Source organism: Musca domestica, unplaced genomic scaffold (genome assembly GCF_030504385.1).
Source record: "Musca domestica strain aabys unplaced genomic scaffold, Musca_domestica.polishedcontigs.V.1.1 18, whole genome shotgun sequence".
NCBI lineage: Eukaryota > Metazoa > Arthropoda > Insecta > Diptera > Muscidae > Musca > Musca domestica.
The window spans coordinates 5,999,880-6,011,884 of NW_026712238.1; the positions used below are offsets into that span (position 1 = coordinate 5,999,880).

At 35.4% G+C, this 12,005-nt stretch overlaps 1 protein-coding gene across 1 annotated transcript in view; it reads left to right on the top strand.

The window, feature by feature from the left end:
• The first annotated feature begins 380 nt into the window (after positions 1 to 380).
• Positions 381 to 12,005, top strand: part of LOC131801853 (protein sidekick-like) — an 81,096-nt gene continuing 69,471 nt past the window's right edge. The window contains exon 1 of the mRNA XM_059120878.1: positions 381 to 830. Within this exon, the coding sequence (XP_058976861.1) occupies positions 602 to 830 (229 nt within the window). The 5' untranslated portion in view covers positions 381 to 601. The remainder of the gene's footprint in view (positions 831 to 12,005) is intronic.

Here is a 12,005-nt window from a genome sequence, read left to right on the forward strand (position 1 = left end):
AATTGCGGTTATACCATTCACAGCTATTAAATTGCCATACAATGGTGGTTTGGTGGAATACAGTGTTTCAGCCTCAACTACTACAACAACTACTAATAACCATAAAATCTCAGCTACTAATTACAAACATAAAACCACAAAATTCATTAACCATCGTTTTAATATACCTCATAATGGTGCGGCTGTAAATGCTGCGACAGCTCAAAGTACAACTGTCCCGGCATTAACGACACCAGTTACAACAGCGGCAGCGGCAGCAGCAGCCACCACAAGAATCATCAATGGCATCGATAATGTCATAACGGCACCGACATCAACATCAACAGCCCATCATCATAGATTTAATAAACAGTATTTTAAGGTGTATGAAAAATCGAAAGTATCCTCTTATTCTAATGTTACGACTGCTGCTGCTAATGCCAGTAGTGGCAGCGCTAGCTCAAATGTTTCATCTTCAATTTCCCCCATCATCAACGTCATTAATGGCACTAGTCATGGCGCTCATCCGACCAACGCCGCCAACACATATCCTGAAAATGCCACAACTAGCAGTAGTAGAGGTAGTAGTAGCAGCACTACTACAACCACAACTAAGGATACAATGATTGTTGTTGGTGGTGGCAGTGGCAGTGGTAGTGGTAGCTGTGATGGTAATGGTGTTGGTGGTGCTGATACTGATACTGGTACTGGTAATTGTGCATTCGTTAGTGATTTATTAAAGCGCATTAAGCGTTTGGCTCAACCGCGCATTTTACGTGTTAAGTCGTCGCATGCTGGTGCCACCACGGGTTCAGGACACAATAACAATAGACGCAAGGACTTTCGCTTTGGTAATAAGAAATACTTTATCATCATTATGAAATGTTACGAAGTTTTGTGCAAAAATATAAATCTTAGTTTTGTGGTTCTTCCTTCTTTCTTGCGTTACGTTATGGAAATTCATTTCATTTATCTTAGTCGCATACCATTTTCACCAATACACTTTTCCGGCACCGCACCGTAGAGCTTTATTAGAAAGCTTGCTTTGATGTAGATAATTTTCTATTGTTTTTTTTATACACCATATATGCAAAATAGTATCGGAAAACACCTAGATTTAGAAAATAAGAACACTGTCGTCTATTTAGATGTAGATTTTATTATTTTTTTTTAATATTTTATTCCAAATTATATTTGTGCATTTTTTTTCACAAAAAGACATTTCGGATTAAATACCTTCTGTTTCAACTCTACAGAAAACTTAAATTGTCCCAATTCAGTACCATTTAGTGCACATAAGTACGAGTTTTCTGGGTCCTTCAATACAATAGTAATCTCATTTCGAAATTTCAGGATTCCAACTCTATTGGTTCTCCCAAAATTTTAATTGTACCAAATTTAATACCATTTAGTACACATAAGTACGAATTTCTAAAACTACCTACATACCAGTCCTAAAATGCAAGAGTAATTTTATTTCCAAATTTCTGCATTTCAGCTCTATCATTTAACTTAATGGAAATTTTGCTTTAGTACAGTTTAGTACACAAAAGTACGAATTTCCAAAACTACTCACATGCTTCAATGCTACAATGCAATAGTAATCTCATTTCCAAATTTCAGGATTCCAACTCTATTGGTACTTACAAAATTTATATTGTACCAAATTTAGTACCATTTTGTACACATATGTACGAATTTCCAAAACTACATACATACCTCAGTCCTACCATGCAAAATTAATTCTGTTTCCAAATATCAGGATTCCAACGCTATTGGCTCTCCCAAATCGAAATTGTACCACATTTAGTACCATTTAGTACTTTTCGTGTACATAATTACAAATTTCCTAATTACAATCCTACACTCTAGCAGTAATGTTAATTAGAAATTTCAAGAAAAACCTTTCGACAGAAGAGGTTTTTCAACCCCGAAGAAACCAAAATACAAATTTTTCAAATTTAGTACCATTTAGTACACATAAGTACGAATTTCTAAAACTACCTACATACCTCAGTCCTAGAATGCAACAGTAATTTTATTTCCGAATTTCTACATTCCAGCTCTATCGTTTAACTTAATCGAAATTTTGCTAAATTTAGTACCGTTTAGTACTAAATAGTACGAAATTCCAGAACTACTCACATGCATCAATGCTACAATGCAATATTAATCATATTTCCCAATTTCCGGATTCCAACTCTATTGCGTCTTACAAAATGTATATCGTACCAAATTTAGTACCATTTAGTACACATATATACGAATTTCCAAAACTTCCTTCATACCTCAGTCCTACAATGCAATAGTAATCTTGTTTTCAAATATCAGGATTCCAACGCTATTGGCTCTCCTAAATCGAAATTGTACAACATTTGGTACCATTTAATTCTTTTTGTATACATAAGTACAAATTTCCTTATCCCAATCCTACGCTCTACCGGTAATGTTAATTTGTAATTTTAGGAAATATCTTCTGTCGAAAGGTTTGTCAATCCCGAAGAAACCAAAATAGAAATATCGATTCGAAAATATGACCAACACCTGGCAATAACTAAAATTAGGAGGCATATTTACAGCGTTTTTGGAAAATATGACCAAAACCTTGGCAATAACTAAAATTAGGCGGCATATTTACATCGTTTTTTATAAATCAATATTTACAGGGTGAGATAAAAAAAACTGCAACAAAGTCAGACGCCATCATTTTTAAATTTTTTATTTTTTATTTTTTTTTTTTTTTTGTTTTTTTGATTGAAAGCAAAAAGTGTCGGAAATAGCATCTAATTTTATAATAAGTTTAGATTTGTTCGAAACGGTCACCTTTGACACGAATTATTGCCTTCAAACGGCCAATGAAACCGTCACATGCTGCCCGAATGTTGGTATTTTGGCCCATTGCCGGCGAAGCGCTTGCTAGAGGTGATCGACACTTTGGTATTTTTTAGTGCCAACCTTGCTCTCCAAAATACTCCAGGTACCATAGTCCAACGGATTGGTATTCGGAGATTTTTCGAGGCCATTGTGCGCTGGAAATGAAGCGAGGAACCTCATTTTGTAGCCATTATTGGGTGGCGCGTGCTGAATGCGATGGTGCTGAGTCATGTTGGAATATCCAAGGTCTGTGGCCAAAATGTTTGCGTGCACAAGGCTTTAATACACCCTCCAGAATATTTTCGCGATAATATTCGGCATTTATTCTGATGCCACGGTCGATTAATACGAATGGAGAGCGACCATCGGCGGTTATGGTGGCCAACACCGTCACCATGGCCGGCGCTTGAGTACTGGTGGCCAACCGAAGGTGCACATTCTCAGCTAACCTCTTTGGCAAGTAAACACGAAAATTTTGATTGTTTATCGCTGGACAACGAATGTTTTCTCATCGGAGAAAACCAAATTCGGCAGTTCACCGCTTTCGGCCAAGCGAAGCAACTCATTAGCTCTTTTGAGTCGATTTTCCTTCTGTTGCGGTGTAAGTTATTGCACTTTCTGGAATTTCAATGGCTTTACCCCGAGCTCTTTTTCAATATTTGCCGAATGGAATATTGCGATGAGTTCAGTTCACGACCCATTTTTCGGTCACTGCGACGCGGGTTTCGATCAAATCGCTTCTTTACTTTTCGAACCATTTCTGCTAATGTTGCTGTTTTCTTTAGTCCACTTTCTTGGCATCGTGCTACGCTGCCAATATCACGGTGGCTTAGAAATGACAGCAGTCTAAAGTTGGTTGCAGTTTTTTCATCTCACCCTGTAGCACTCGGTTTTTTTTTTTTTTCAAATTACACTCATAACAATATTTTTATTAGCCCAAGCTCTGGTGTGAAGATGGAATATCTCGGTCCACTCCTTGTGGCATCTGCCCCACAAATGGCCAAAATTGTGAATATCCATGAAGCTAATAAAACTCGAAATTAACATCCGATTCCATTCAGACTTGGTACATCTCAATATTTTCAGCAACACAAGGTCTGTAATATAGACGGTAGAGATCAGACTATTCCTTCTAGTACCTCCCCCACAAAGAGTCAAAGTTTTGAATAACCAAAACGATTATACGGATCCGAAATACGAATCCGATTCTCCTTATATTTCACACATTCTATTATTTCTGCTAATACAATATCTGCTGTGAAGATGGAATATATCGGTCCAATACTTCTGGTACCTCCCCCAACAAGGGGTCAAAATCGTGAATATCCCTGAAACTCATAAAACGCGAAATCGGATTCCTTCCGTTTCAACTTGGCTTAATATTTCCACCAACACAGGATCTGTTATGAAGATGGTAAAGATCGCTCCATTTCTTTTGGATATTTAAAGTATACCGAGAAGGATATTGATAAAAGCATCTACTTTTTTCTGTCCAAAACTATTTCCGAAAAGGCATCTATATGTCAAGGCTACAGATGAACAACAACCCTAATGCCAAATTTCAGATTTCAAGCACTATCTATGCCCCCAACTTCAAATTGTACCAAATTAAGTACTATTTAGTACTTTTCGTGCACATGTAGTTCACCAAAATATGCTTCGTGAACAATTTTGTGCAGATTTATTCAAAATCTACCCAATTTCCCATCATAACTTTGAGAACCACAACCGTTCTCTATACAATTCTCATTGAGCAATTTGTTTAGTATCGATTTCTTTAATAACTCACCCTTTCATATAGCATGCAATAAAAAATAAAAATCCACTCCCGAATCCATTTCATATTATCCATAATTGTTTGAAAATCTCCCTCATATCCACATATGACTTACTTACCCTACTCGCCACTCGGTGGCCACAGTGTATTAAATAAATATTGTTTCGAGATTAAATTTAATATTCATTATTACATGACTATCAGATTTTACGACCACATTCCATAATGTAAATTTCTCTCCAAAATGTACATGAAAGTACTCGATGTACAGAAAAAAAGGAAAACGTCGACGAAGTAAAAGTAATTTTTTATGTTAATTACAACGATAAGTGTGTAAGGTTCATTTAAATGTACATATTATATGGAGAACATACGATCTCTGTGTGTGTGCGTGTGTGTCGGTATGTGCCCGTAAGGGTTGAGGGTGTGTTGTTGTCGTAATATTGAATCTATGTTTTATAGTTCGTGCTACACGTTACGTTGAGTTCAACACTACTAACCTACTAGGAGCCAAAAGGCAGCAAACAACACTCGACGTTGTCGATTTCGTGCCGACAAGTAAAAGGAGCATTCCTTCCACACATATCATTAACTTTATTGCACTTAACAAACGTAGCGGCATATATGTAGGATCCACGGAAGCACACTCACTCACACACCCACGCACACCCTCTCACATGACGAAAATGTGAGTTCCTTTTTGCCTAGGGCACATTAAAGTATGTATGATAACGTTCCACTACCAGCGTCTAGGAGCTGGCGTTCATACCATACACTAACTCCTTCATAAAGCGTTGAAGTACTGTTATTATTATTATCGTTACAACAACAAGCATATGCCGAAAAGTGACTTCGTTTCGAAGACAAGGCAGTGTTAAATATATGCAACGGTGTTGGCGGCTCTACTTTAATGTTGCGCTCTACACTCGCAGGCCACTTTTGTATGCAGCCAGTTTTGCCTTGTTCTCCTTTTTGGCAACATCTACAAAAGAGGATTTTTATTATTTAAAATAGTTTTCAACAACACAACACGTTAATGTTTCCAGATGAACAACATAAGATAGTGTTCTACAACACACTGACACACATGCACAGATATGTGCAAACACATGTATCTTCCTCATGTATGCTCACTTACCGTTGCAAAAGTCTAGGTAATTATTTACTTTAATGTATGGGAGGGAGGGGGTGATCATGGAGGAAGAGGTCGGTTTATTTATGATATCAACATCTGCATTTTTGCCAGTTTATGCTGGTGGTGGTGATAGTGTCAACGGAAAATTGTGACACATACAGTGACATGAACTATGGGAAATTTAAGGAATTTTTTTTAACGAAAAAATAAAAACACAGAGAGCTTAAAGAGATGGAAGAACTTTTAAAGGGTTTTCACAGATAGAAAACATTGTAAAATTATCCTAAGGACAGAAGACATTTTATAGGGCTTTTGAAAAGCAGCGATCGTCTAAAGACCTTTTATAACCTGAACACATTTTGCAAATCTTCCAATGAGAGAAGAGTTTCTCAAGGCTTCTCATGGGTACAAAACCTAAAATAGGACTTAAATAGACCCATATAACCTTGGATGTCTTCTATATGCAAAACATATTAAAACTCATTTCTATAGACAGAAGACCTTTGAAAGCTCTTTTTCAGACTGGAGATCCGAAAAAAATCTTCTTTTGACAGAAGTTCTTCTAAAGGTATTCTATGGGCCGAATACCATGCTTAAGTCTTCTTTGGATCGTAAACCATCTTTATGTTTTGCAAAAGGCCTTTAGAAGCTTGTTTATAGATATAACACCTTTGAGATTTTCTATAGGTAGAAGGTCTTTGAAAGTTCTTCCAAAAATGGAATACCCTTTAAAGCTTTTCCATTAATAAAAAACTTGTGAAAGCTTTTGTACAAATAAAAGATCTATAAAATTTGTTGTAATTATGGAATATTTTTAAAGCTTTTCGTATATAGAGGATCGTCAAAAGCTCTTCTATAAACATAGAACCCATTAGAAGCTCTACATAAGCTTGACATCCAAACAAGTTTTTCAGTAGACAAGAGATCCTTTTTAGGTTTTCAGCAGATAGATCTTCAAAAGTACTTCTATAAATAAAATACCTCGAAATAATATACCTCTACTTTCGAAATCTTCTATAGACTGACGAACCATTTAAAGGGTTTTCCTGAAGGATATAAAGAGTTTTTTTGAAGACAAAAGGCGTTCAGGAGTTTTAATATAGACAAAATACCTTCGGGGAATCTTGTCTAGACAAACAGACTGCAGTAGTTTCTTTAGAGGTCTACTCTAGACCATTCTTCTCTGGATAGAAGAACTAGAGGAGGTATTCTCCAAACAGAAAACCTGCTAAATGTCTTCTCTAGAGAGAAAACCTTAAAGCCTCTAGCAGAAGACCTGCAGAATATCTCCTCTAGCCGTCTATGGGAGAGCTTTTGAAGATCCGAAAAAAACTTTCACCGTCTGCGGAAGATGTCAAAAAAATATTCTGCCTTCAGAAGACCTTTAAAGGTCTTCAACCCCTGAAAAGCTTTCGGAGGTCTTATGTCTAATGCTTGTAAAGGTTTTCCGCCTTTAAGGGAGCTTTTTAAGGTTTGCTGAATATGGCACAGCTTTTAAAGAACTTTGAGAAGAGCTTTTAATGATATTCTATCTTAAAAAGCTTTTATAGGTCTTCCGTTTATGTACTACCCCTTTAGCTGCTGTCTATAGAAAAGCTTTTAAATAGCTTTTGGGCTATATCAGTATTTTAAAAGAGCTCCTGTCTTCAGAATAGCTTATCTTTGTAAGCAGTCTACAGAAAGGTTGTAAAGGGTATATTGTTGAAAAATAGCTTTTACAGTTTTCTTTTTATGAAAAAAGTTTTGATGGCTTTCTATGTGTAAAAGGGCTTTTAGATGTATATATTATATTTTAAAGGTCTTATGTCCATGGAAGAGCTTTTTAATGTTTTTTCAGTAGAAGAGCTTTAAAAAAGCTTCTCTCATCAGAAGAGCCTTTAAAATCTTTTGTATGTGAGCTGTTGTTGGTTTTATATCTATAGATAAGCTTTTATAGGGTCACAGTTTATAGCTAACCTTTTATTAGTCTTCTGTATATGTAGGAGCTTATTAATGCATCTTATTTTTAGGCACATCTTAGAAACGTTTGCTGCATATAGCAGAGCCTTTAAGCTCATTAAAGGTCAACGTCAGATCTTTTAAAAGGGCACTTCAAAAGCGCTTCTGTCTTCCGAAGAGCTTTTGAACGTCTGCTGTCTATGGAAAAGATCTTAAAATTCTCCTCTTAAAGAAAAAAAATTTAAAGTTTTTTTTTTTTTTTTTTTGCGGAAGAGCTTTTACTGGTTTCCTATCCATACAAAAGCTTTTATAGATCTTATGTTTATATATGACCTTTTTATGAGTTTTTTGTCTATGGAATAGCTTTTTAATGTATTTTGTCCATAAGACAAAGTTTATAACGAACACAATGAGCAGAGCTTATGTCTATACCTACCTTCTAAGGAAGAGCTTTTGAACGACTGCTTTCTACGCTCTTTAAGGTCTCCTGTTTAAAAAATAGCTGTTAAAGGCTTCTAATTTGAAAGAATTTTTAATGGTTTGCTATCTATAGAAGAGCTTTTACAGATTTCCGGTCACTAAAAGAACTTTTAAAGATCTTCTGTCTACAAAATTTCTCTTAAAGCTTTTCTGTTCACACTGTTCTCTTCTTATATATAGATATAACTAAATCTCATTTTAATTTAAACATATTTAAATATGAAAATGGAAGAAAAAGTTTATCCTCCCCCCTCAACTCTATGAAAGATAAAACAATGTAATTATAGCCATACCACAACTTTGTTAACTTTCGAGGTTGTTGGTGGTGTTGTAGAAAAACAAGTTAAAAGTATGAGAATAAAACTTGGCAATAAATTTAATATTTCATAACAACAAGGAAATATGACTAAAGTTGAATGGAGCCGGCAGTAATCAAGTGCACACCACTTAAAGTTGGTAATATGCTGGTGGTGGCCATTATTTACATATAGTATATACTGTGGAAGTTAATTTCAACACATTTGGGGGGAGGGTGAGGGAGAATAAAAACAAGATATAACTTTCAAAGGTAAAGGGTTATGGAAAAAATAAATTAGGATTTTGAGACTTGGATTTTCGAAAAACAAATTGAAAGCCACATGAGGGACTTTCTGCACTTCAAGTAATGACAACAACCTACATTCGGCCAAAGAATAATTATAAAATACCTTCTCCGTTTCCAGAATGCCCAAAAATAATAGGTTGTTCATATAAAATGGGCATGCAAAAATTACTTATTATCATCTTTCCAAGTAAGAAATAACGTCGGCTCTGGGTACAAAGTTTTCATTCCTTACTCTGACTAACAAAACATTTTTTACTCGTCTTTTTGACATTCTTTATTTTATATTCTGCTATTTTAAATTTCAAAAACGAAATTCCGTAATTTTATCTTCCTTATGGCCCTCCATGCCATATGGATCCCTAAATCGCTCATTAGAATTCCTTATAATTTCCCTTGCCACGTTATATGCCTCCGTATTTTTTTTTTCTTGTTTACATTCTTTCTTTACCTTATCTGCCAAAAACTTTATGAGCGTGTGATGATGACAATAATGAGCTTGCCAAAGTTTGGCATTGTTGCTGTCCTCTTTTTTTAATTTTTGTTCTTGTCTTATCCAAAAATGTTTAGCAAATTTCTTAACAACTCCTATTATATTTCAAGTTTTAAATAAGATATGCCTGGCCCTAACTGCTGTCATGCTTATGATAAATAATGCCGCCACTTGAAAGATTTCCCCTCTGCCTCTCTCCTTAGATTCAGTTCTCCTTTCACATTACTGTTGTTTATGCTTAAGCTTATCAACACTACATGTGATACACGTAGCTCATTTAAATATCCTTTTGGCATGAATTGCCAAGAAGATGGAGAAGAAAGAAAAATATCATTATTTGGTAGCCTCAAAACATATGGGCGGCTGGCTGCTGCAAAAGGTCAGAGAAGTAGTTGTTTTGTAGGTAAAATGTGTGCGTGTGGTTGAGTGTTTGCATATGCATATGGTGAGAACTTAAATATGAAATTACAGCATGAGCGGTAATTTGAAAATTTCATAAATTATGTACGGATGAATGTAGGTGTGTAAGGTAGATTCTGACGAAAATGTACTTTCTCTTTATTGAGGTGCAATCTGGTATTATTGGCAGTTATGATTTGATGGTGGGGTTGCCAGAGATGTTCTTGTATTACCTTTCATAATATTTGTTCGCATAATAAACCGGATTTTAGATTGGAGAGTCCTGGTAAGAAATTTCTTTGTTATATTTTGGATATCTTTGTTATATTTTGGGAAATTTCTACGATTTATTGTTTAAAAAAAGCCCACGAAATTTTCGTCCAAAATATAAAAAAATCCCATGCAACCTCAAATAAAAAAATATTCTCAAGTGGAAAAAAATAGTTGAACATATTCTAAACAAGTAAGCAAAGGCTACAGTCGAGCAGGGCCGACCGTTGAATACCCTATAACACTATGATAAACCATACAGTTTATATAGGCGACATACTCGACAGAATTCCACAAGATATTGTGACAAATAATAAAAGAAAACCATCAGGTTTCGTTCTCTAATTTTCGAATAATAGCAACTTAAACTAATTTGCTCATTTCCAATTTATTGGTAGATGTTGCACGTAAATGGTCTTCCCAGATCTGGAACCAATATTTCCCAAAGACCTATAATCTCTCAGAAGCGGCAAAAGATTAACATTTATTATTGGTTTTTGACTGAAACGCATCTATATGAGATACAGACATTTGACTATATTCTTCAACGAAATCAGCGTTATCGAAATAGTCAGAAGTGCGTCTTTCCTGTATTTGTGAATTCTCCAAAAAGTCACTGGAATGGACATTTTCGTATTTTGTCTACAAAAGTTGGCAAACTATTTCGCACATTGAATATTTTTGGATGGCCATCCAAAACTGCTTGGCTTTTGCAATGTCCGGTAACCCCCATTCAAATGTGCGTGAGGATCGGGCGATAATTACGACCTGCAGACAATTTTGCAGTTTTTTGGTCCATTTCAACCCCTAAATATATGGCGATCATCTCCAAAAAGAGTAGGCTTCTATTCTGACCCTCATCTTATCTCCATGCAAAATTTCGTAAGAATCGGACCATAAATGCGATCTGTATATGATATCCTGATATCCTAACTACTTAGTTTTGTTAGCTGTAGAAATATTACCAAATGTTTAATTCAAAATTAAAATATGCCAAAAATATGAAAAAATTGAAAAAATATGAGAAAAATTTACAAAATCAATATTTTCATCTTTAGAGAGATATTTTTATGAGATTTTTTTAGACGTTTTTTCTTTCCTGCCAAGAGGCCATCCTGAATTAATGAGAACTGTCGAAATCAGTTCAGCCGTTCTGGACATATAAGAGATTTTTCAAGCATATCTTCTTTGATAAACATATATATCGCACATATTTTGCTATATATCTGATTTCTTTGATGTTAACATCAATGTAAAGATCAGAAGTAACCTTGTCATAGCTTTGTGATTTCGCCGGGATTTAAAATATTCGCGGTTTAATGAAAAATTTTGAATTTTTTCAACACAAAAGATATGCTCTATTTTACCCGCTAAATATTATCCGATGACCACCCAAATTGGTAGGCTTCTTCCCCGCCCTAAACTCCAGCTACATGCGAAGTTCCGATTGGTTTATAATTGCGACCTGTATTGCTACTGCAAAATCCGACATTTTTTCAGTATTTGGTCCATTTCAACCCCTAAACATTTGGCGATCATCTCCAAAAGAAATAGGGTTCTATTCTGACCCCAGTCCCACCTCCATTCTAAATTTCGCGAAGATCGGGCCATAATTGCGACCTGTAGAGTGATTACAAATTAACATGGACAGACGGACGGACGGACATACATAGCTAGATCGACTCAGCTCGGCGAGCTAGGAAGATCCATATATACTTTCCTATGTGGGAAACCAATATTTCGAGGTGTTACATAATTTTTGGGCCAATCAAACTTATAATACACCCAACACATAGTGTTGTAGGGAATAAAAACTTAAAGTATCTCAATTTTTGACCTTTTCGGGATTTTGGTCGGATTTATGATTAATTTTAGCTAAGAAATAAAAATAAATTTGTTTTAGTAACTTGGTATGAACAGCATTTTGAAAAGTCTACCCTATCCTTATTATAACATATGGTTATGTTGGAGAAAGTTTGTTTATGTATGTGTTTGCGTTTGTGTGAAAAATTCATCTTTGCAATGTATTAGGGTACGTGTCTGCCAAAAATGTGTGACG